This window comes from Cryptomeria japonica, chromosome 3, assembly GCF_030272615.1.
Source record: "Cryptomeria japonica chromosome 3, Sugi_1.0, whole genome shotgun sequence".
NCBI classification, from domain to species: domain Eukaryota; kingdom Viridiplantae; phylum Streptophyta; class Pinopsida; order Cupressales; family Cupressaceae; genus Cryptomeria; species Cryptomeria japonica.
This window is the reverse complement of record NC_081407.1, coordinates 700,051,190-700,078,414: the sequence shown is the minus strand read 5'-3', so window position 1 is coordinate 700,078,414 and position 27,225 is coordinate 700,051,190. Positions and strand designations below refer to the sequence as shown.

General features: G+C 36.9%; 1 protein-coding gene across 1 annotated transcript in view; it reads left to right on the top strand.

Annotated features, from left to right (window-relative positions):
- LOC131066995 (uncharacterized) overlaps nt 1-20,876 on the top strand; it is a 44,778-nt gene extending 23,902 nt beyond the window's left edge. Inside the window, exon 3 of the mRNA XM_058001905.2 lies at nt 20,310-20,876. Coding sequence (XP_057857888.1) covers nt 20,310-20,492 — 183 coding nt within the window. The 3' untranslated portion in view covers nt 20,493-20,876. The remainder of the gene's footprint in view (nt 1-20,309) is intronic.
- The last annotated feature ends 6,349 nt before the right edge of the window (nt 20,877-27,225 follow it).

The window sequence follows — 27,225 nt, the reverse complement described above, 5'->3', positions numbered from 1 at the left end:
TAGCATTGTCAGTTACAACTTGGACAACATTTTGAGGCCCCACCATGTCAATGCATTCTATCAAAATATTGGCAATGAAACTTGCATCTTTCACTTGCCCCTCACAATCCACTGCTTTAAAAAACATTGCCCCTTTAGGACACACTACTATAACATTGATCAATGGCCTATTTTTACAATCTTTCCATCCATCATAAACATTGGTCACACCTGTTTCCTGCCATGTATCTTTGATGACCTTCAACTGTGAATCTACGGATGCTTTCTCCTTTGCCAATAAGGTGGTTCTCACCTTTTCATACCCTGGACAAACATAATCAGAAGGTGTATTGCAAAGAGTATGCACCATGTCCCGAAAGTAAGGTGATCTAACAAGGTTGAAAGGAAGCCCATTGCAATAAAGGCAACGTCCAATTTTGGAATCTGCAATCTCTCTCAGTTCATTTTTGAAGGCAAAATCCAATGGGCCTCTTTTCCGTGAAGCCACAACATTCTGATTCTCTACTGCATCAACTGGTGGGTTTTGCATGAAAGGATGTGAACCAACTGGTCTTGTGGAGCCAATGCTACTAGAAGGCCTCTTAGACATATAGCTTGGATGGACAAGAGGATGATCAGTCTTTGCTTTGCTACTTCTCCTATCAGCTTCCTCTTGTTCTCTAATATATCCCAAAACTAGAGCTTTTGATAGCCCCTTGCCATCTGATCCCTTACAAAATTTTATTCCACGCCCAGGGATGAAACAAAGGTGGCCTTCCACTCGAAAGTATGAGTTGGTATACTCAGTGCCACAATGGTTGCATTGCCAAACAAAACCCCCACCACCAGACACTGGCTTGATCATTGTTGTATAATGCCAAAGTGGTGAATCTTGATCAATTTTAAAGGGGGTATTTTCAGTTCGGACATTTGCAACTGAACTAGAGCTTGCACTTGCACTTCCAGTTCTAGCCATTATGTATGATTATATGAATAATGCACCTAAAATGAAAAGAGAACGCACAACATTATTGAAAAAAATTATTAAAATTTCAGTATTATAACACCATACTATGCATACAAAGTGTAAAAAAATATACAAGACTTCTTTAAAAAAAATTAAAAAAACTTTTAAAAAAAATTTAAAAATTTGAAAAAAACTTGGAAAAATTCTTGAAAACTTCAAAAAAATTCAGATTCATTTACCTTTAATGGCTAAATCTTTCTTCTCCAGTGATTCCTATGCCTTTGATGCGTGTCTCACACCTTTGTAGTCGTCACCTTCGAAGAAAAATACAAAAACTAAGAAGCCTGATTGTAGAGAAAAAATCTTCAAAAATGCAAGTAGAATAGGTTGAATGCATGTTTTGATGCATGAAATGCATCATAGAGGGGCGGATTAAAATTTAGATGTAAAAATAAGATGAAAAAAATTGTTTTTTAATTGTTTTTAATTGCTTTCTAACCTATGGGCCCCGTTTTTGGGAACCCACGGGCTTGGGTTCACCCGGGTCCTCCTGTGTTCGACCTGGGTCCCACCCGGGTCCTGCCCAGGCGGCTGGGTTCCCTATGGCACCCAGCCGCCTGGGTAGGACCCGGGTGGGACCCAGGTCGAACACAGGCTGGGACCAGGACCGAGCACGGACCAGGACCAGGACCCAGCCATTTTTGGCAAGAACCGGTATCATAGGTACGTACTAAGTTTAGGATTTTCCAAGAATGATGTTGATGCTAACATTTACTTGAAAGTTTATAATGATGAGATGCTTATTTTAGTTTTGTATGTGGGTGATTTATTTCTCACTGGTGAAAGTAAATTAATCATAAGATGTAAAAAGGAATTAGCCTCAGAATTTGAAATGAAGGACTTAGGTCTAATGCATTACTTCCTAGGGTTAGAAGTATGGCAAAGAGTTAATGAAATTTTTCTAAGTCAAGGAAAATATACTATTGATATTTTGAAAAGATTTAGAATGTTAGATTGTAAACCTATGCATACCCCTATGGAATCTAACTTAAAGAAGTTAAGTGTTTCTGTAGCTAACTCTGATTTTTCAAATCCTTCTGAGTACAGGCAGTTGATTGGCTCCATGCTCTCAGTCAGTTCATGAGCTTACCTAAACTTGTTCACCTGGTTGCTGCCAAGCATATTCTAAGATACCTGCATGGCACAATTGGTTATGGGCTGAAGTATTCACTTAATACCTCAATCCTCTTGGAAGGCTACTCAGATTCAAATTGGGCAGGAAGTGTCAAGGACAGGAAAAGTACTTCAGGTATCTGCTTCAACTTGGGCTCTGCAATGATCTCTTGGGCATGTAGAAAGCAATCTTTGGTAGCATTAAGCACTGCAGAAGCTGAGTACATTGCCGCATCTGTTGCATCTAGAGAAGCAGTGTGGCTTCGTAAGCTCCTTGTTGGATTATTTGGTCAAGCTAGTAATCCTACCACCATTCATTGTGATAATCAAAGCTGTATAAAGATGTCAGTAAATCTTGTATTCCATGATCGGTCCAAACATGTGGAAACACACTATCATTTTATTCGGGACATGGTGCAAAGAGGTGCCATTCATCTAAAGTACATTAGCACAGATGAAAAGATTGTAGACATCCTTACCAAACCTTTATCCAGAGTGAAGTTCAAATACTTCAGAGACAGGCTTGGTGTTGTGGAAAACGGGACCCTGATTGAGAGGGAGCTGCAATCTCAGTGACTCTATCTGCAGCACTATGAATCATCCTTTGCTTGTGTGCAAGAATGAATTATGTCCAATCTATGCTTGTGTGCTAGATGGATGATTGTAATTATGTAAAGACCCACTTGTGTACTACACTTTCTATGCTTGTGTGCTAGAACCATCCTATGCTTGTGTGCTAGGTGGAAGATGTAATTCTATGCTTGTGTGCTAGATCCATGCTATGCTTGTGTGCTAGATGGAACTCTAAAGGTTCAGATTATGTATTCTCCTCTTCCCTAGTTAAGAGGGAGTGTTGTTTATAACTAGGGCTTTATAGGGTTCGGTTCCGAACCCTTTTAGGTCTGGGCCCTAAAGGGTAACATGACCCCAAGTCTAGGCCCAACCCTATCTCTCACGCTATCCTAAAACACTCGTGCCATAATAAATTTGGCGCCAAAATCTAAAGGAGGCCGACTTGAAATAAAGGTTAAAAGCGCATATAAATAAAGGACATTTCTCAAGTCAAAATCATCAATTCAATCTCAAGCAAAAGTGAATTTAGCTCTGCTGCTAAGGTGCGAATTTTCAAGGAAGGGTGCGAACTTATCCAGACTTGTGCGAAATTGTCCAAGAGGACATAGTGTATTTTGATGCAGTTTTGAAGCATGCAAAGGGACAGATCTGATATGTGAAGATCAGATTCAAGCTAAGTATTGTACTTATGATTTAGAGGAGAATATATAATCTGACCTGTGGGTCTTTCATGCTGGGTTTTTCCTCCTTGGAGGTTTTCCCAGGGTATGCTTGTTTGTCTACTGTTTTTATTTCTGATTTTACTGAATGTTGGCTTATTAAAATACTGCAAATCTGATTACAATCTAGGGCATAATCAATTATATAAATCTGATTAACATACCTAGGGTATAAAATTACAGTTTTATACGTGTTTGCAAATTTACACTAGCTTTTCACAAGAGCTAAGTATGCTGAACCCAGAGCCAGTTAGGGACCTGATGCAGATAAACACCTCTGCGCCTGCAAGTCAACTCTAACAAAGAACTAAAGAGCTAATTTTATATATATAGAGACAAATAATGAAGAAAATGCTCCCATGTTGTCTGAGAAAACATACAAACAAATTACAAAATTCTGCACTGCATTTCACTTAACAGAAAATAAAAACTGACTACAAAAATCATGGTGAAGCTACTCGTCTCTTTCTCACAGGCCCTTCATGCCTCTCCCTCGCTTAAAAACAAAGCCTTATCTTTTTATATAAAGAAGAAAACTACAGCCCCCACATAACACCACAACCCCACTTTCTGACAAGTCTGAAAGAGGCAGAACAAAATAGCCCAAATCAGAAAATCATGAATTGCAGCAAAAATTGATGCAGAGAAAGGTCAGTCAAGGGAATTTTCAGTTACATTAGGACCATAGTGCACTTTTTTGCAGTTTTTAGTTTCTAGAACCATTTTTGGGCCAAAGCCCTTCTTCAACAACACTTTATACATGTACAATGCAGATGATGTCCAAAGAGGGGTAAATTGAAGTCATACCAAGGGTACAGTTAGAGTGGGTTTAATCTCAAATTATGGGAAAGATATGTTAATGATCTTTGTCATGTGTATGATCATCTACAATACAACAGAGTACACATTTCATGGAGTCAATCAGAACATTGATATTCTGTGGCAAATATGTATGTGTACTAACTATGGAAATGGTAGGTGTAGTGAATTCTTCACTACAGGGGAGAGATTTCTTTTGCCTTATCCAAATTCTTGCTTCAGATGGCTTGCAGCTTCAGCAGATTGTGTTCCCTTTGTAATTGTGTAGTTTTGTGGTGTGTGTAGGGCAGTTTCATATGTTTTTCAAGGTTTTGTGAGCGTGTGTAATCTGATTGCACCATGTCATCCCCCATCCGACGATGCACAGGGATGTGGCATGCACCATATAAATTAGTTAACTCCAAGCCTTGCCATTGGTCCATCCGTGTTTTGGTGTTTCACATTTCCTCTTTTGTGCTAAGCATCTTTTATTAGCACTGGGGCCCAATGTTGTTCCTTTTTTTTTCATTTATGGGGCTCTTTGATAGGTGCTATGTGGCATGTTCCTTGGAGTTAAGAGGAAAAGGCAGAATATGTTTTCTTGGGAGCAGCCATTTGATCTTGCCACAATATATCTCATTTGATGGTCCATGAGTAGTGAGGCTATTCCTCGGCAATTTTCATCAATAGTGTGGTAGCTAAATTTTGATGTTTGTGACCTCTCTTGAATATTTCAAAGTAGTTCCACTTGTCGAGTACACCTCGAGTAGGATTTCAGGCTCATTCATTTTTAATTTCAAACTATGGGTATCGTGCAACATTCACCACCAACAAACTCTTTCTCTGTACCATCCAAAACATGACCATTCACCTACCCAAGGTTGGTGTGTACAGAGTGAGTATTAGAATTCATCGAGCCAAGTACCCTCCAGTAATTTCCCGGGTAATCTAGGCACTAAAAAGGGCATTCAAGTCTAAGATCATGCTCAATTCTGTCCTCTCTTGCCATGTGGCCTACAACTAGGTTTGTCCTCCCACTAGTTCTAGATTTCAACTTTTCAAACATCGGGAGATCTCTATTCCGGGTTGGATATTTTCTATAGATAGAGGGTGTGTGCCTTTCTATAAAATTCAGATTCTATTTTATGTAGATGAGCTTTTGAGCCTTATATGCAATACATTTTCTTACTTCTTTTAAAATCAAGTAAGAGGAAACTCTATGCATGTTTCTAGAGTTAGTGATATTACATCATATGTGGCTATGCAATACAGTCAAAAGCATTGGTATAATAGGTTGTTATTTGTGAGGTTCTGACTTTTGGTCATGTGTATGAATTTGTCTAATGCATATTATGTTACGTTACTATCTTTTATGCTCTCTATTGCATTGTGAGTTGCAAAGCACTAGTTTGGTTATAAGAGGAAATCTATTTAGTGTGAACCTTTTCCTTTTTAATGTTATTTTCTTCCTACATCTTATTCCCTTTTCTCCCTAGCAATTAACTATTAAGGTTAAGTGAGGATAGATAGCAACTTCCTTGTCAATTCTGGAGATCGAATCACAAATATGCCCCACATTTGTGAGGCTTCCCATGCATGATGGCCCTGCATGGTGCATTCATTGTGAACAGATATAAAGGCCATCAACAATTCTAGCATGCCTACATTCTCTCACCTTGACTAAGTTTCATAGTGGAGTCTTCAGTTATTGCAAAAAATAATAGAACACAATATTTTAATGTCGTTCGATTTGTTTGAACCAACGTAGCTTGATTTGTTCTTGCCTTTGGTTTGTTGAAGGTTGGACCACAGAGATTGACGAAAGCTAGTGACTATGTGTGAACTAAAGAAGACTCTTCATCAGTATACATTTTTCAAAGGGCCTATATGAGCCCTTCTTTCTCCTCTTCATCATGAGATGGAGACACCCATCTAGGCCTAGCTACATACTGCCATATGAAGTAGTGCGTTCATAGTGTTCTAGGGCCCAATATGCTCCTCATAAAATCCCAAAGTAGGTTCTCTATTATGAATGGCTTGCTTCATCTATTCAAGCATACTATCAAATGTCTCAAAAATATGTCAAAGGCTAGTAGAGTCTGTATCAACATATCTTGTGACTTTCACAAAAAGTTCGATGAAGGAGCAAACATATTTGTAAGTGCAAACAAGTTACAATACTAAAATTTCAAAAAGGATTAAGAATTTAAGATTCAAATGACAGAGTGATTGCTATTACAAAGAATGAAAATAATCTGAGTTAGAAACATATATAAATTTACTTTTTAAAAATTTAATAATAAAACCAGTGATTTCTTGCCTCATTTGGACCACCAATCATCATCAAGGATCTCTTGTTTCAGATTTCTTCCTTCAGGTGTGCTTGCCTCTAGCCATCTACCCCACTCTGAATTAAACACCATTGATTGTACAGGCTCCTACACCTCAACCATTCTCTCCAACAAAATGAAGAAGTTGGCATATCTAGTATCCATAGACTTTAGGAATTCATTTATTAAAAAAGTTTTGAACAAAGCAAGTGAATTGTGATGGTTGCAAATGAATATTTGTATCTCCAACTGCCTTTAGCCAATCTATCTTTTCAATGTCCTTCAATGGGTTGTTAAATGCATGAAAACATGGGGTCCAAAAAATGTGCTTGTAAGCGCCCTTCACCATTAAGCCAACTAACTTACATACATAGGCTACATTGGCCATCACTTGTACAACATAAGAGGTTCCAACCTCTTCTGTGGCATTCCTGAAAATCTTAAATTGGAAGTTTGCACCCTTTCTCTTCCCTAAACAATTAAGAGTTCTATGTAAATAAGATCTATTTGAACACGTGTAATGATATTGATGAGTGGTCGATGTTTGATATCGGTCCACCTATCCATGATAATGGAGAAGCCATCCCTTATCCAAGTTTGTTTCATTTTTTCCATCAACTTGCTCATCTTGGGACTTGTCAATTCTAGGTGAGTCTTAGTGAGTCTTATAACATTACCTTGAATATAGTAGAAGGGGTGGCAAAACATCTAAAGAGGTATTAGTCACACCTATTCAAAACTACCATTTATAAATAATTAACTATCTATTAGTTTATTAGTTTCTTAATTATTTATATAGTATGTGCTTTATAAAGCATATAATATGCACAAGGTTTTATAACCCTATATTAGGACAATATAAATTTTATAAGGGTATTGTCCCTAATAACATTATGTTCTAATAGGCTATTTCTAAGGCCCCAATGTTTTTAAATCCTATTTTTTAAGAATTTTCTCATGTACATGTATGGTGGGAAAAATAGGATAGCTGTAGTGCTCACTCAAAAGGAAGGAGAAATTAGCACAAATGAACAATTTATTGCATTGTTTAGTCAGATTGTAAAAGACAGAGTATAATTTTGTGGAAAAAATAAACATATTCCTTAGTAAAAGGATGGAGAAATTCGGGCATTTAGTCACTTCAAATAGGATCATCGCCATGTTGTCCATCCAATCATAAGAGTATATCCTAAGTGGTGAGATACTGAAAAAAGAGCTGATTGGATAAATCAAGATCCTTAAATGTGACATTGATGTAAAACACTTACAAAGCTATCCATTTAAGAATAAGAGTATATCCTAAGTGGTGAGATTTTTGATGAAGAAAACACCAGTTGGATAAACCAAGATCCTTGAATATGACATTGATGTAAAGCCTACAAAGATAGTGAAAGGAATGACACTATGGTAGCACTTGGCAGATTATATCTTTATTCGAAAAGAATTGGAGGAGATGCAACAAAAGGAAGAAAGAAATTGTTTAATGAATGAGTATGAGCACGGAACAAGCTGGATAGATGATAGAATCAAATTTTTAGAATTAGGGTAGTACCGTGTTAATCTAAACTTGGTTTTAAAAGGGCATATAGATTGCAAGCAACACCGCTTAAGTTACTTATGACATCCTTTTTAGAAGAAACTTTGATGGAGTGCAGCTAAGATGTGTAGAAGAAGAAAAAAATCGATTACTTCTCAAAGAGTTCCACCAAGTTCTTTCAAGTGGACATTATTCAGCTCAAACCACAACCAAGATTACGAGGTTTGGATATTATTGATCCCAAATATTCCTGGATGCCCACAAGTGGACCAAAGCCTGCTAAGATCATCAATTTTTATACTAGTAGGAAGAAGAAAGTGCTGCTCCCTATGAAGCCCATCTCTGTAGATAAGCCCTTTGCTCAGTAGAGCTCAACCCACCTAAGTGCTAGTCATAGATTCATACTAATGGCTGATTACTTCATCATGTGGATTGAAGCTATAGCATTGAAGGAATCAACTAAGGCAATTACTATTGACAATGCCAATGCGTTTGTTGGAGCAAGAATTATCAAATTTTCCTTGAAATACATGACATATTTAAAGGCTACTTACAACAAAATGGACATACAAAGTCAATGAACAAAAACTTGTTAAGAATTATCAAATTAGTTAGCTTAAAATTCAAAATGCAATGACATTTGCACTTGAAAAAAGCTCTATGGTAGATAGATTAGTTATCTACTAGTGCTTGAGATCACCCACCAGTGATATATTGATGAAAATGGCGCAATGATGGCTATATTAGTTGAGTTGTTGCAATTCAAGGAACAAAGAGAAATGGTGCAAAATTGAATGAGCAGCAAAAGATTGTCAAATGATGGTTTAATAAGTGGGCAAGAGTACAATCATTTGAAGTTGGAGGTTATCTAAAAAAATGACGAGGACAAAGAAAAACCAGGATGTAATAGCAAGTTTGGTTTGCTGTGGAATGGTCCATATATCATTGTACAAAATTTAAAAGTCAAACTACAAACTTACAACAGATTCCCAACCACATCATCTGATTGCATCATCTGTGCTTTGCTCGAAGTTAACTTAATTGCTCCTCAATCGGCACCTAGAGTTTCATCAATTATTTCATGCTCCTCCTTTATCTGGCTGTCTGCATTCTTGGGAATATTATAGGTTCAATCACAATGCATTATAGTTTACTTTAATTTACTTTAATAACATGCTGTCCTCGTTATATTATATTTTACTCATTGTCTAATTGACATGTTATATTTTACTTAGCTCATAAACACTTCTGGCCTTTGCTCAAAATTGTTTGGCTTAGCAGATCTCCATGCTATTCACACAATGTTCTCCAGTTTCTTGGTCGAGGCTTATCTGGCTGTCTGCATCCTTGGGAATATTTATAGGCTCAATCCCAGTGCATTATAGGTTACTTTCATTTCATGCTATCCTGATAATATCATATGTATCCATTGTCCAATTGATATTATTCTTTATTACTCTGCTCATAAAAACTTCCTGCCTTTGCTCAAAATTGTTTGGCTTAGAAGATCTCCATGCTATTCACAATATGTTTTCCAGGTCCTGGGTTTGATCTATTTATTATGTTGACTGCTTAACCCTGTGTAGATGTGCTACATCACTTGCGATGTCCACCAACCTTCCATTTTTTGATAGTTACTTTCTTCTGCAATGTATCATCTTACCCTTAACAGAGCGCTATTGATGTGTATGTACATTGTGAATCTCATTTATTCTCATCTCCATCTGATCAAATATCTCCTTACACCTACTTTTATGTTCCTTCACACAAATGACTTTTACTTATCGGTGATGCTCTGCCATGATTGGGGTTCTAAATCCATTGCTTCATCTGTTTTTCCCTTGTCAGCTTATATTTGCCGAGTGTAATATTGTAACTGTGGCTTTTCTTGTTCATATCTGCTACTTTCTTCCAGAAAATTTTATGGACTTGCTTTTTCCATTTTGTTTGCAGCTTATGGGACTTGGGGGTAAATACATTTCATCCGCAAGATTTTATGAACTCTATGCATATTCCTTTTGTTTGCAATCATGAGTAGGAGAAACGTGTAAGACCTGTGTCAGAATTTGATTATGAGCTTTAGATGGTACCTTACGCAAATTCTTTTGGACTTGTTGATGGCTTTGCCTTTCTGGTGGAGCCATTTGCCTTCTGTTTTGAAACTGATTCCTTGTTTAGATTCTGGCTCTCATGTTATATATTGTTTTAAATTATCTTCTTATTTTCAATCTTTGATAACAGGCTTGCCTCTTCATTAACTTCTTTCCATCCTTTGGATGTTCCTCTTGGGTCTTCGGCTTGACACTCTTTGCTCTTTTCATTTGCATAAATGGAAGATGCTTTTGCCTCGTTGGCCTTTTTATGTGGTGCAGTGGAGATATACTGTACTGTTAAGAAATGTAGAAATGTCCTTAAGTGCATTTATATTCACATTGAATATATCCAAGACTTGTAGCAAATTTAGTCCTTTCATATCTATCTGATTTTTGGCAGGTTGTTTTCTTCCATTTTGTAGTCCTGCAGGATCTGGTTGCTAATTTAGTAATTAGTACTTGCAAGTCTGTTGCATGTGAATTTTCCTATCCATTTTGCAATGTGCTCCTTCTTGTGATCAGCATATGGTGACAGGTGACCCTCCCTGAATTCATCTAGATTTTGTTGCCCGTCCCATATCATCAACTCTGAATGTTAGGAGAATCATTGTACTCTATTACCTCTAAGGATTTTATTGTTAGGTTCGTCTTGTCCCTGGCTGCTTTCCTCAGGATGCTATTAGATTCTGTATAAGTCTTTATGGTGCCTATAGCACTGCATGCCCTCCAGCTCCTGTGGATGGTGTACAACAGCTTTCACTTTGTTTCATTATATAGGGATAATACATATTCCATGAACTTTTGTAATTTTCTAGGGCTTTTGGGTCTGCATATTCTTGGTAAGCAAATTATTTCAATTTTCTTAGTTTTGCTACCGTGGAAGATGCTTTAGGTACTTTTTTCTTTTCTACTACTGTTGCTGGCTGTACCTTTGAATACCATTGACCTATCCACCTTGCCCTACCTAAATCTCGACCAAGAAGCTGGAGAACATCATTTTATGAATGATTTTCGTTGAACTCCTATCCACCATTTTCTATCAACCATTGATTTTCTTTGTAACTTATCTATCCTATTTTACCTGAATAATTCTGCAATTCATTCAAAACTGGTAGGTCTCATAAATCTCCATGCAGTTAATTGCCCTTTATGCAGTCAAATTATCCAGCCACAGGCTATGATCTATTGAGATCTGCAAATGCCAAATATTCTATCTTCATCTACTCACTTTCTTGCTCACAACATCTGATCCTTTGCAGAATTTGTTTTAGCATCAGTACGTTAGAATCCAACCTTATTGATCGTTAAATCCAAGAATGAATCTTCGTTTCCCCAAAACAGGCTGTTAGATTCTTTTTACTGCTGTGACCTGGCACTTATAATTTTTCAAATGAGTGTTCAGCATTTTATATTATAATGCATTGCTAATACTTACGAGATGATGTTTCTTGTGGCTGTTATTATTATATGCCAAAGGCAATACCATTAATAATATGTAGAAGACCTCTAGAAATGGGTTTGAACTTTGAACATTTAATGAACCGATTACTTATAAGTTCTTTCACACCTGGGTAAACAAATTTCTTCATTCAAAGCTCAACGTGGTAAGCTTATAAAGGCAGTAGCCATAGGTCTGTCAAACCTTAATTCCCTCAGTTGTAGCTGGAGTGACATTAGCAGATTAAATTTGTGTGATTTGTTCCACAATGGTTAAACCTGCAACTATCTTGCCCAACACACTTATCAAGATTCAAGGAACATATCTGGTGCCTGTCAACCTATGATTTTGCTATTTATAGCCTTTCTGGTCTCATTTGGATGACCTGGAATATAAAATATAGTGAATGGTCTAACTCTCCAAAACTTTAGGCATCTAAAATATATATACAAAATACCCAAGATCAAGAATACAATCTGAGTGAACTAGCACCTTTAAAAAGTTTATATGTATTTGTAACTCTGCTATAAGGAATATAAATTGAATTTCATGAATTTGACAAGTATTTTAACTGTTCCAAAGTTAAATCTTCATTTATGCAAAGACTTAAATAATTAAACTTGTGTTGAGAGGAACGTTTTATACCCCAATTTGACTTGGACCTTTTGTGCATGTGGGCGAATGTATGTGAACATTTACAGCCAATATTTTATAGACGTGTGAGATTTTGCCAAGATCAAGGGCACAATGAAAAGTATTAAAATAGAGACAAAAGAATGACAAGAACAAACTGTATTCTCATCAATATGAAAATGATCAACTGGATTTAATAATACAATGAATATAGGCCCGCTTATATAGGCAAAGCCATATGGATGTACGAGCACACAATCATGACATGTGGCTCAATGATAAATAAGGGTAGGTAAGAAATATTAGGGGTAGGTAGGAGAAATAATATTATATTCCACCAGAGGTGGATGACCCACCGAATTTGGAGTGTAACAACAAAACAAGACCACAAAAGGTGGAATTTCTCCTACAAGCTCTATCCCTATGTGCACACTTCCCTTGTTAATGCATGGTAGCTTATGCAAGATAAGATCTTCCTAACCTTCCTTGTTCTGTTATTTATCTACATGCTTCATATCTGATTTATATTGCATATGATTATCGGGCTTAATTATATCGAGCATATTTGTTATCAGGTTTAATGAATACACCGCTTCATTTGGCATTAACATTGGTTAACAAATGCACCGGTTGGATTATATTCATCGTGCACTTTGAATCATCGGTGTTTATATGAACCGATTCATTAAATTGATCAATCATTATATTATGATATTACAATATGCTATCGGGGGTTTTTGAACCGATAATCAGCATTGTGTTAATGGTATAATTGTAAAGGCACCGATCAATGGGTGCATTGATCGGTCATGCCGAAAAGGCATGACCGGTCAATACACCAATTGACCGGTTGCCTAAATGATATATATGCCAATTGAATTCATTTGGAGAAGACATAGAAAATATTAAATGATCTCTCTCCTTCAGACCTGCAGATAAAAATCAGAATTATTAGACATTGACATAATTCCTCATATCCATATATAGCATTCATAGTTCATAACTTGTTCTTTAATTAAAATTGAAATAACTTTACATCCCTAAGTGTCTCAAATCCAAACTACGAAGAAATGCATTATCCTAAGTTAACTTAAGTGTAATAATATCCATAATGAATATTTATTTACACCAACACCCCCCCTTAAGTGCAACTTAGGGGAATGAAGACTCAAGTCAACAATGCAAGATGGGTCCCGACTACTAGGCAATGATAGGTACCCATGTACAATATGCAAATGCAAGCAAAACCATGCAATGCAATCTCTCACAAACGGAGAAAAGGAGAAAACCCAGTGGGAAAAAACTCCCCCCGAAAAGACTCTCAAAGAAGAAGGACAAAACCTCAAAGAGGAAAAAGTCCCCCCCATAAGAGAGGAAGGAGAAGTTAGCTAACCCCCCCTAATGACACATCCCGCACCCCCAAGAGAGCTCGCAACTGCTGGAACTTACTCTCGGTGAAAGGTTTGGTGAATATTTCTGCAACCTGCTCTGCTGTAGGACAATATTGCAAATCAATGACCTGCTCCTGAATCAACTCTCGGATATAGTGCATATGGATCTCGATGTGTTTGGTCCGTTGATGCTGGACCGGGTTCTTCGAGATAGCAATAGCACTCTGATTGTCGCAATGTAGAACTATCGGTCGTGGAGTGGTGAACCCAAACTCTGTGAGAATCCGTTGAAGCCAAATGGTCTCAGTCGCTGCATTAATAGTGCCTCGATACTCAACCTCAGTCGAAGAAAGAGCAATAGCATGCTGCTTCTTGCTCTGCCAACAAATGGGGCCTGAACCAAGGTGAAAACTGTAACCGGAAGTAGACTTACGATCATCAAGATTGCCAGCCCAATCGGAGTCTGTGTAACCAACTAGGCGAAGTCCTGTGCCTGCTGCATAGTGAATCCCATAGTGATGTGTACCCTGGATGTAATGAAGGATGCGTTTGTCAGCTTTCCAATGAAGCTCATGTGGTTCCTGCATGAAGTGGGAAACCATGCCAACTGCAAATGAAATATCAGGGCGTGTATGGGTCAAGTAGATGAGACTACCCACAAGCTGAAGATACAAAGTGGCATCAACTGGTGGAGAAGAACACCGAGCCTCAAGCTTGACTCCGGAAAGAAAGGGAGTCGATGTAGGCTTACAATCAGCCATATGAAAGCGTGCAAGTAGATCAAGAGCATACTTGGGCTGCGATAGTGTAATCCCAGAAGGTGACTGTGAATTCTCTATCCCGAGAAAGTAGTGCAAAAGACCCAAGTCAGTCATAGCAAATCTGTCATGCAAAGCAGATTTGACCCTGCTAATGATGGATGCGGTACTCCCTGTAATGATCAAATCATCAACATAGAGCACAAGTATCAAGTGAGAGTCATCCTGTCGCAAAATATAGACATTCGGATCAGAATGACATCTGGTGAACCCTGCTGAGAGAAGAAAGGAATCCATCTTGGCATACCAAGCCCTGGGGGCCTGCTTAAGGCCATAGAGAGATTTCCTTAGTCTGCAAACCAAGGAAGTATCCTGGATGAAACCCTACAGCTGCTCCATATAAATCTCCTCATCAAGGTCACCATGGAGAAAAGCAATCTTCACATCCATCTGATGTACAACCCAACCATGAGCTGCAGCAATAGCAAGTGTCAAATGAATGGAGTTCATCTTAGCTACGGGCGCAAAGTTCTCAGTATAGTCAACACCTGCTACCTGAAAGAAACCTTTCGCAACAATCCGAGCCTTATACTTATCCACACTACCATCCGCAGCATACTTGGTTCGATAGATCCACTTACGTCGAACCATCTTTCTCCCCTTAGGGAGATGGACTAAATCCCATGTGTTGTTCCTCATCAAGGAACTATACTCTTCCTCCATAGCTTGGTCTCACTTAGGAACCCCTGATGCTTCCCGAAATGTCTGTGGATCGGAAGCAGTAGCAATGAATGCATGTGGAAGATCGTGATGTTGTGATCGAGTTCTCCATATATCTGAAGGATCCCAAACAAGAGAACCTGCGGACTCAAGTGTCTGTCGAGCCCAACAAGGTCTAGGTGGAGGTGGAGAACAAGGCTCCTCAACTGCAAGTGGACCCTGCGGAGGTGTAACCCTGCGAGTCGGAGTTGAAGGAGTCTCATTGTCTGAATCACTAGCATCACTATCCACAATGGAGGAAGGTGGAGGAGGTAGAGAGGCTAAGCTAGGAGAGCTTTCCTCAAAGTGAACACTCCTCTCAATGAACACCTCATGTGTCTCAGGATCTATCAATCTATATGCCTTAACACCCTCAGGATATCCAACAAATATGCAAGGCCGACTTTGAGGTTCCAATGCCTTGCGTTTCTGTGGAGGTATGCGAGCCCATGCTGGACACCCAAAGACTCTGAAATGTCTCACAATTAGTTTCCTACCAACCCAAGCCTCAAAAGGAGTAATACCTTGCAAAGCTTTGTGAGGAACCCGATTCTGGATGTGTGTGGCACAACTGATAGCCTCTGCCCAAAAAGCAGGATCAAGAGAACGTGCATGAATCATATAGCTAGCCATTTCTTTGAGAGTTCTATTCTTGCGTTCTGCAACTCCGTTCTGCTGTGGAGTGTATGCGACAGAATACTGAAGATAAATCCCCTCAAATGTACAAAAATCCTCAAGTCTTTTGTTCACATATTCCCTTCCATTATCTGTGCGAAGAATCTTCACCACTTTCCTGGATTGCTTCTCCACATGAGTCTTGAAGTCTTGAAATCTATCAAATACTTCACTCTTATGAATAAGAAAGTAGACCCAAGTGAAGTGGGAGTAGTCATCAATGAAGGTGAGGACATAGCGGGCCTTACTAAATGAAGGTGCTGGAAATGGACCTGCTACATCGTTGTGAACAAGTTGAAGAATTTCCAAAGCTCTCCAAGCTTTCCCTTTATCAAACTTTTCCTCAGGATGCTTGCCCATGGAACAACCTGAACATACACCCTCTGAAAAACTGATTCAAGGTAGACCCGTGACCATGTCTTTAGTCCTGAGTTGCTGAAGATAGTGGTAGTTGAGGTGACCAAACCGCTCATGCCATAGCTTGCTTTCTGAATTTGAATGAGTAAGCAAGGCCCTAGAAGGTGAACTTGGCACAAAGTGGGAGAATGAATAAAGCCTTGAGTTGTCATTGACTTGTCCCACTGCTACCAAGGCATCATCATCAAGTTCCTTTACCACAACTGAATCTGGTGTAAACTCAACCTTTTTCCCATTCCCATAGTGAGTGATTTGGTAGATAGAGAGAAGGTTGGTAGACAAGTTAGGAACATAGGGAACATTCTCAAATGTTCCATCATCCATGTCAACTGAACCTTTCCCTTTAACCTCTACTTGTGTATCATCATTTATGTAAATGTGAGGTACCTTAGATGGCTCCAATGAAGAAAACTGCTCTTTTGTAGAACCCATGTGATATGAGGCACCTGAGTCAAGTATCCATTGATGTGAAGAACCTGTTGTAGCCACAAATGCTTGTCCTTTTCCCTTAGATTGTGAGGAAGAGGAAGGAGATGAATCCTTCTTTGTGTAGGCAGATGGCAAGTTGATGTTGTTTTTCTTAAGAAGATTAGTTAACTCATCAACTTGCTTTGTGTGGCATCGATGCTCATCATGACCATACTTCTTGCAATATGCACAAGTTGGCTTATCCTTCTTAGGTGGTGTCCCCTTCTTGGAAGAGGATGAAAAATCGCCTTGTGATGGAGAGGATGATTGTCCTTTTTCCTGTTGTGGCTTAGACTTGGAGTGCTTCTTGTTCTTGTTGGAATCTTTGCCTTGACTTCTTTGATTCCCTTGATTAGCCACCAAAGCCTGGGACTTTGAAGACTTGAGAAGCCCCATGTTCAACAACTTAGATTGTTCCAATATCAACATTTCTGTGAAAGCATCAAATGAAGGCATAACATAGGAACTCCCCACTGTCAGATGATGAGTTTGGAAGCTAGACACAAATGCTGCATATTCTGGTGCAAGCTTGTCCAACAAGTTGAATATCAACTGAGCATCCTTTTTGTCAATTCCACAATCCTTGAGCTTTGCTCTTAGCTCATTTGCTTTGGTGACATAATCTTGGATTGTATCAAAACTCTTGGGATCCAAGTTGGTGAGCTCATTGTCAATCTTATAACCTCTGATTTCATCAACTTGACCATACAATTTCTAAAACATATCCCAAGCATCTTTGATTGTAGTACACTTTTCAATATGAAAGATGAGGTCATCTGATACATACTTGCGCAAAGTTCCAAGAGCCATGCAATTCTTAGTGAGCCATTCTAATTGAGCATTAGGATCAGCCTTAGGATCAAGTGGTGCTACTATTGTTCCATCTACATAATGCGTGAGACCTTTTTCCATTAATTTGCTCCATACTTTAATTTTCCATGATGCATAATTATGTGGAGTTAAAGGTGGAAATTTATGAGGACTCATTGCAACAAAAATGAAAGAGCACAAGGAAAGAGAGGCACAATCACACAAGACACCCCCCCAAATTCACTCAATCAAAGAACCCCCCCAAAAATGATGTTTTGGCACTTTATACTTAGTGCATGTACAATGGGCCACTTGCAAAAAATGGCAAAGTGGACTTCTAATTTCAATTTTACAACTGCCTCAATAAGGCCAAAAGAGACTCAAACTAATAATGCAAGAGATCTAAACTAAGATCCAAGCAATTTACAAGTACCAAATAGGCCAAATAAGACCAATATCTGAAAGTACAATTTCTACTTAAAATTTTTGAAATATGATCATAGATTATGAAAGTAGATGAAAAAACATGCACTTTAAAAAAAAACGGCACTTGAAAAGGAGGTCGTGTGAGCTCAAACGAGGCCTTTGAAGTTGCAGAATTGAGGATTGGACAGGTACAACTGAGAGAATCTGAAAATTCTGAAAACTCTGTGCACCAAAACTAAAAAATAACCACACCACTACGAAGAGCACGAAAAATTAGCCCAAATCAAAAAAAAATTGCACCCAAAAAGGAGCAAAATTGAGCAAGTTATGGGCCTCCAAAGTTGACCCAAAAATCCAAACTGCTCAACGGAGAGGGGTCTAAAAATTTCCAAAGAAAATGTTGACTGGGCGCTACTGACTGGGCAGAAGGTATGGATCCCAAAAATAATTTTCAAATTTTCTTTTGAAAAAAATCCGAAAATTCCGTACCGTACCGCCCGAATTGGGCAGAAAATTTCCTCCACACCCAAAAATCGATTTTCACCAAAATAGGTCGAATTTATACTCAATTTTTATGGATACGGCCTCCCGGACACAATGGTGAGGTTGAAAACGCTCTAAGATGCCTCCAAAAAACGCAGTTCCTCAGATCTGAAAATAGAAGCCTTCCACGATGTCTCCAAAAACCAATCAATGAAGCTCCAATAGCTCTGATACCATGTGAGATTTTGCCAAGATCAAGGGCACAATGAAAAGTATTAAAATAGAGACAAAAGAATGACAAGAACAAACTGTATTCTCATCAATATGAAAATGATCAACTGGATTTACTAATACAATGAATATAGGCTTGCTTGTATAGGCAAGGCCATATGGATGTATGAGCACACAATCATGGCATGTGGCTCAATGAGAAATAAGGGTAGGTAAGAAATATTAGGGGTAGGTAGGAGAAATAATATTATATTCCACAAGAGGTGGTTGACCCACTGAATGTGGAGTGTAACAACAAAACAAAACCACAAAAGGTGGAATTTCTCCTACAAGCTCTATCCCTATGTGCACACTTCCCTAAGTGTCTCAAATCCAAACTACGAAGAAATGCATTATTCTAAGTTAACTTAAGTGAAGTGTAATAATATCCATAATGAATATTTATTTACACCAACATGATGTATCTCATTTTAAAAAAGAGGACAGCATTTCCGATAAAGCAGCATATTTAAGCCTTAAAATTAGGTCAGGGCTGCATGACTGTATACTTAAAAAGAATTTTTGACATAGAAAGCACTCTGTTTCAAGTTTGGCAGTACATTAAAATTGAAAGTCGTGCTGTCATTGATTCTATATGCTAGAACAAGGAACTGGTGATAATTTGTTACGAAGAGCGTTAGAAGAGTGTATTAAATAGGTAGGTAACTCCATGGATAATTGGATGAGTATGATATGCTTGATATGCCTGATTTTGGAACAGACTGAGATTTGCTTCTTATGCATAATAACCTCATAAAAGTTATTAACAAGCATGACAAACTGCACAACCGAAATATACCTGCCATTTACAATCTTGGAAACTAACAGATTCAGGAATTTGGAACTTGGGAAGGTTCTAGCCCTTCAAAATGACACTAATTAATGCTCTGCGTATATGTTCACTTTTACAAAATTTGACAAAGCTATAAAAATAATACGGGTCATATAAAATGTTATCTTGGGATGAAAGGAACCTAATGCTACTATAAAAATATAAACTGAAAAGCAAATTAATCTTATAAAATTAGTGATACACTGATATAGGACTTGCACACAACTTTCCATTCAGTATATAATCCTGATGATACATGAAGTACAAACTGCACAGAAAGAAGAAATCAATATGGAAGGTTGATGTATGATGGGTTAATTAAACTATATACTTAGCAAAATACTAATATAGCTTATATTAGTTGCCTAAGTTTGGTCGGACAATATGCAGAGTTCATGTAAAAGTGCATTAAGAGCAGTAGTGGGAAACACATCGAACTACATTTAAGCTATTTTGAATCTTGTAGATGTGAAATATAAAATGTAACAAATTGGTTCTGTAAGACAAATATTATAATTGCGTGACCTCACTTAATCCTGGAGACTTCCCAGCCTTTAAACGTACAAACTTTGTATGAAAGTTGACATTACGCAGCTTTATGTTGATAGATCTAGAGTCTACTGGCAAAAGAAATGAGACAGAAGATCTTCGTTGTATTCAAGCCTTATTTTTGTGTTTGAGTTTCTGTAGCAATGTGCTAAGTTAGAATGCAGTGATTTCCTTATCATTTCATTATATTATTTTGTTTTTTCATGCATAATTCCTTGTATGAATTGACAGGGTCCTCTTCGAGAAAGTATCCTAGCCATTCAGAAAGAAATTATCGAAGGAGACTTGATAGGAGACCTATTACAACTTGGAGCAGCTGATGTCAAGGGTCTATTACAGATCGCTAAGGACATGATATCCAGGTTTTTGGCACCTTCTTCAGCAGAACGAGAATCTTCTCATGCAGAGCTTTAGTTTTCCTACTCTCATGTTGTACTTCAGAAAAATTAGCACCGTGGAAAAGTTTATTTGTTCGATCAGGGGATTATTGTCTGTGATGAAGGAAATATCATTTAAATACTGTTTATATAGTTTGCTTCTGGCAGAGGCAATTCTTGGCAGTTGGCAACTTGAGTTACTTTCAACTGCTTAACTGTTGCTAGTGCACAAAAATGATTATGCAAAGAAAACATGACTCCCCCATTTTGTGTCTAGATGTCAAGTAAAATGACTTATACTGCTAAGACGAATCAATGTTTAGATGATTATAACGATTACATCTTAAAATGTTTCTTCTCCATCAACTGCAGAAGAATTATGCAAAGAGAAGATGACTCTCATTTTGAGTCGTTTACTGAATTGACTTGTCTAGATGTTAAGTAAAATGGCTCTCAAATGTTGCTAAGATGGGTCCACGTTTAGTTGATTATAATGCCTGTACACATCTATATATGTCTCCTCCCTATCATCTGCAGAAATGTTTTTAATTTCAACACACGATTATTTTCAAAAATGAAAAATAGTGCCATTTGGTATATTTGTTTATGCATCAGATCGCAGCCACAAACAAATCAATCCTATAATATTTAAATGGTGGAGGTAATGTAACTCTTTGTTGTTAAATACAATTCTTATAATTCAATGATCAAATATATAAAATTGCAAATACAAATAGTTATTTAGAAACTCAAAGCAGCAATCCATTAAAAACTAATTTTCAATAGCCAGGCCACAGCTGGAAACAAACATGTTTTGAACACCACCCAATTGATTGCTTCAGAGGATGCAATATAATTATGTCATAACCTTGTAGAATATGACTATCTCAGTAACATTCGATATAAACAAAACTAGGTTACATCCACCAAAAGAAGTAAATAATTAAAGAATTGATTTGTAATTTAACGAGCTCAGCGTGAAATCACTCCTTAATGAAAAAGCTTGCATTTCAACTCTCAAGACATCAAACTAAAATGAACCTGGTATTCAAACATAACTCACTTTTCACGAACGGAAAAATATTAAGGCCTACTCTCAACGATATTTATGTTATAATTGAGAGCTCCCTACTAGAGATAAAAATGCTTAACCACCACAAAAACAAAATAAACTGGCAGTTGCATGCGCATCAAAATGCGGATAGTTTTTTTTTTATTTTTTTAAATCAAACTGAGAAATAGTGAAATGATTGACAGATGATTTCCATGTTTGCAAGCTTAGATGATTTCCATGTTTGCAAGCTTCAGTCATACATCTAGATATTGGTAGTTTAGGTAATATACGTTGATAGTTACCGTTTATACAGCCCACAAAACAAGATCGGCTTAATTACATTACAATGAAATCTCCTCTTGAAAACCAGCCATACAGAAGTTGATTCAATGGACACCACAAATTCATAATCTCTAGCCCCATGTCCTTGAAAGGATTGAGATAATATTCTCTTGCAATATAATCATTTTGTGTCATTGTAGAGATTTATTAGCTTTATTAGTGGTTATGAATCATTATGAAATAAAGATGGGGATTGCAACATCCAAAGTCTTAAGTTATCTAAAAGTCATGTGCCATGATCAATACTAAAGTTGCTAGTGTGTGGATGATAATTCCTTTCTCTATAAACATTGTTTGATTGTAAAAGCCTTTAGTTTGTTAAGTTAGGGTCAAAATTGATTTTCAATTTTGTTGATTTTCTAATTTTCAGTCCCCTTTTATTTATTACATTTATAATATTATGAGAGTCACCTTCTATTTGCACTTTCTTTATGCTTAGGTATGAACAACTTTGTAGGCTAAAAGGAGTGTCATGGCTTCTACTTTGGTATTTTTTCCCTATCTAATACCCATCAAAAGGTACACCAATTACATGCTCTTTATGGTCTCTCATAATACAACTAGACCCAAAGACGCTTTGATTGCTCCTAAAAACCCTACCAAAATTTAACTTGCTTATTACTTAAAAAAATATTTGATTTATTACATAATATAACACAAATAAATTTTAATTTTTAATTGATAATTATTTTATTTTATTTATATTTTTAATTTTTATAGATGTTTTAAACTGGTGTGCAATGGGTATGCCAAAGAGCAGTGGAAGGCCAATTAGGGAAAATGTTGGTCTATTTTTTTTTGCATATATTTGTGTAGTATATGAGGTCAATTGGTAGGCCATTTAGTAATGATGTTGTTAGTGCAATAATCTTAATGGAGGAGTAAGAGCTTCAAATAAACTATACATGTGCTTATAGAGATCCAAACATGAGTGAAACATAACCTCTAAATCAAGAAGATAATTAATCTCCATTACTAACATGCTCATGTTATGGTTGCAATAGAGAGAGATGGAGAAATAGGCATAGAAAGTGGGAGAGATAGATGGGGAAGAGTGAGAGAGAGAGGGGTAAGGCAATAGAGATAGACATAGATGAAGATGGAGAAGGAGATGGGTTTGGAAAGGAGTGAGAGATAAAGAGAGGAGAAAGGGATAAATAGAGATGGAAAAGAGGTAGAGAGAGATGGAGAGATAACGAGATACAGATAGAGAGCCATAGATATGAAAGAATAAACATGGATAGATAGAGAGGCAAAGAGATATAGATATAAAGGATTGGAGAGAGAGAGAGAGAGAGAGAGAGAGAGAGAGAGAGAGAGAGAGAGAGAGAGAGAGAGAGAGAGAGAGAGAGAGAGAGAGAGAGATGATATGATCATCAATATATTTAATGTATACATGATGATCATCAATATATTTAATGTATACATAATGATCTTCCATACTTCTAACAAAACCCAATTTCACGAAAAATGAATCAAATTTTTGATTCCACATCTGAGGGGACTATTTTAAACTATAAACATACGGTTTCAATTTGCAAACCAAGTGATCCTTCCCTTTTACCTCAAATATTTTAGGTTGTTGCACGTATATTTCCTCTTCCACGTCTCCATGAAAAAATACAGTTTTAATATCCATTTTTTCAATCTCACAGTCATCAACTGCAACAATGGATACAATAAATAGATAATAGAGGGAAATTTAGTAACAAGAAATAAAACATCACCAAAATCAACTCCCTCTCTTTGGGAGTAACCCTTAGCTAGGAATATAGGTTTGTACTTCTCCAACGAACCATCTACTCCAAATTTCTTTTTGTAGACCCACTTACAACCAATGGATTTTCTTCCATAGGGAAAATGAACAAGATCCCTTGTGTCACACAATTCTAAAGCCATCATCTCTCCAACATGGCTTGTTTCCAAGAATCACTATCATATGAAAGAATAACTCCCCTATAGGATCTAGTTTCATCATCAATACTTAAGAAAACAAATATACAATGAAAATATGGTGGGCTATACCTATCAATTGGATTCTATTGTCTTTTGTACCTTCTAAGAATTCAGTATAGGGTTCTTGTTGTTCTTGATATTTCTCAATCTCCGCCTGATTTTCATGTTCATTAGTTTGATTGGTAACTTCATCTAGACCCTAATCTTCTTATTCCTCATCATCATGTCTCTCTCTCTCTCTCTCTCTCTCTCTCTCTCTCTCTCTCTCTCTCTCTCTCTCTCTCTCTCTCTATTCTTCCCAAGGTATAGTTTCTTGCTTAATTTTAAAATGCACTCTCTTCTCCTTATCTTTTTTTATTTTGGCTATTCAAGATTAGAAATAATATTGTTCCCTTAAAAAACATCTCTAGAAAAGATCATTTTCTTGGTTAGATTATAACCCTTTACATTATCATCATATCTAATGAAAAATCACTTTTTATTTTTTTGGATCCAACTTAGTTTGTTTTTATTTAGGAACACGCACATAAGACTCACAATCAAATACCCTTAAATTTGAAATAAAAGGTTTCTTACTTGTCCATACTTCATAAGGTGTTGTTTCAAGAGTCTTACAAAGACATCTATTGAACAAGTAAAAAGTAGTTATAGCTAAAAGCATCTATCGAATTGTGAACTAGCATACTTTTGGCTCTTTCCGTTATTGTTCATTTCATCCTTTTTGCCACTCCATTCTGTTGAGGAGTATACAAAGTAGTTTTATGTCTAACAATTCTTGCATGTTTACAAAACTCATCAAATTCCTTAGAACAATATTCCTCTCCATTATCGATTCTCAAAACCTTAACTTTGCAATCTATTTTCTTTTCGACTAATGCCTTGAATTATTTAAACTTAGTGAAAACTTCAAATTTATGCCTCATAAAATATAACGACATGTATCTTGAAACATCACTACTGACTGAGACAAAAGGGCATGTGCATGAAGATGGTAAACGAAAAAATGGCCACTGGCAAAAAAATGCCTAAAACAGACGAAACATGTTCGTGATTTTGATAAACTCAAAAACCATGTACGTGTTAAGGCTTAGAAAACCTGATCCAAAACAATTGCATGTTCTTTGAATTAAAAATGTGTACGCATTATTTAAAATAAAAACACGCATGAGCTTTTATGAGAAAAAAACACGCACGCGTTATAATGCGTATGGGTTATGGTAAACAAGCAAAACACATACGCATTTTGCTAACATTAAGCAAGAAAAGGAACATGTCCTTAGATGCTAATTCATTTGGCCTTCTCTTAGTTTTTTTCATCAGGATATATACATAAATCATAACATTTAAGTATAACAAAGATACAAGTTAAGTTATATTTTATGTATATATTGGCAAGATGTTTGAGAATGGTTAGATCTCTAGGAGTCATAATGCAGATTCTAGATTTTAGGAGATCTTATAAAATTTTAGACTGCCGAATTTTAGTAATCAGTGGGCTTCTATCATCATTCTCTTTCTATCTCTCTATCTCACGCTCTTTGTCTCCCCCAAGCTCTAGACCTATCTATTTTCCTATCTCTCTCTTTCTCCTTGCTCTCTACCTCTCTCTATCTCACTTTCTCCTCTCTCCCCGAGTAAAAGATCTTGTAATTGTTAGACAATTCAAATAATCGGAAGACAACTGAGAAGGGGGGTGAATCAGTTGTCACCAGATTACCGGAACCTTAAGCAATTAAAACTAAAATACCGGAACCCAAAAGATCAATACCGGAATGCATAAACCAATTACCGAGATAGCAGATATATTAATTAAGTACAAGCAACAATTAGAGAATAAATACCATCCACATGACACCAAGATTTGTACGTGGAAAACCCGGTAAAGGGAAAAACCACGATGGGAAGCCTACCCACAGTCAGATAATACTTTTGTAGTAAGTATGTGATTACAAATGAGGGGCCTGCACTTGCAGGAAGGCCAACAACCTAGAACACACTACTCATCATAAAAGGAGTCTCACTGACTACATAGAAATCTAGACTACAATCCGGAAGAAAGAATGAATTGCAATGATAGCATCTTCTATGCCCGAGTACAGTTCCGGTTAAGCTCAATACCAGAGGACTAAATCCTCTTACATAAACCCAACTCAATCACCTATGATCGACCAAATCCTCTGCCTGGATGACTATTACATTATTCACTCCTTACATATCCATATTTCTTACACATATCCCTCATACATGATCTACAATGAGATCTTACATCATATATATACAAACCCTCGACCACAAACAATAAGGTTGGCCAGCAGACAATAAAATAATTACATAATTATAAAACATGTCATCTTGAGACCAAACAAATAATATCCAACCCATAAGAGATCCCAAAAACACATCAAGAAGTCCAATCCGCATGTTACATTATGTCGGTCCATAACCTAGATAAACCGGTCCACACGCGCTAAAAAAATGATCCCAATCAACCAAGTCTCGAACATGATCACCATCAGCATCCTGAATCTCTACTAGAAGCCACACCAACACCACTTATGCATATCATCAAGGATCTTCAATAACGCTCTGTCGTGAAACCCTCGCCGGAACAACAAACCAAGCTTGCTAGCATACATGATAGCATCCAATCACCAAATCAAAACCAATTGACTGAACATGAATCTGAGTAGTATGAATAAGCCAATTCCATAACCCAAACATATAGGAGCATACCGGATCATCATGATCTAATCCAACCAAAAACCAAACAGCTTACCGGGACCAAAAGGATACCAGTAAAGCAACCAAAACAGCTAGTGTTGACATCAATGACAAAACATCAATGCAACAAATAATCAATTCTATTATGGATGTTTTATTTTTATGTTGAGACTATTATGGATGCTTTATTTTTATGCATTATGGATTTATAACTTATATGATTCCATGATTTGGATAACATTGATGTATATTGATGCTTCATTTCTATGCATTATAGATATAGAACTCTATATGATTCTAGAATAGGATAACTTTGAGATGATGTATGTGATTATTGGATTTGCAGGACTTTACTATGATGATAGAAATAGAATGTATGTCTTATGTATGGATCAAAATTATGAGGATTATGATAATTACTTATGTGGATTTATTTGGATATAAGATATATTGATTTGTTTAATGTCAATTGTATGCAGAGTGTTTGATGTGTATTCTTATTCATGTGTTTAATATTTTAGGAGGTTATTTCGAATTACTAATGTGTAATTGAGTTGCGCAGGAAAATTATCCATGTGACCATGGAAATACTATGGAGAACCAAACCTAGACCTGTGTACATTCGTAAACCCAGGGGTTGTCTATTTGGAGAGACAACACCCCGTATGTATCGTATTTTATTTGTGAAAGTAAATGT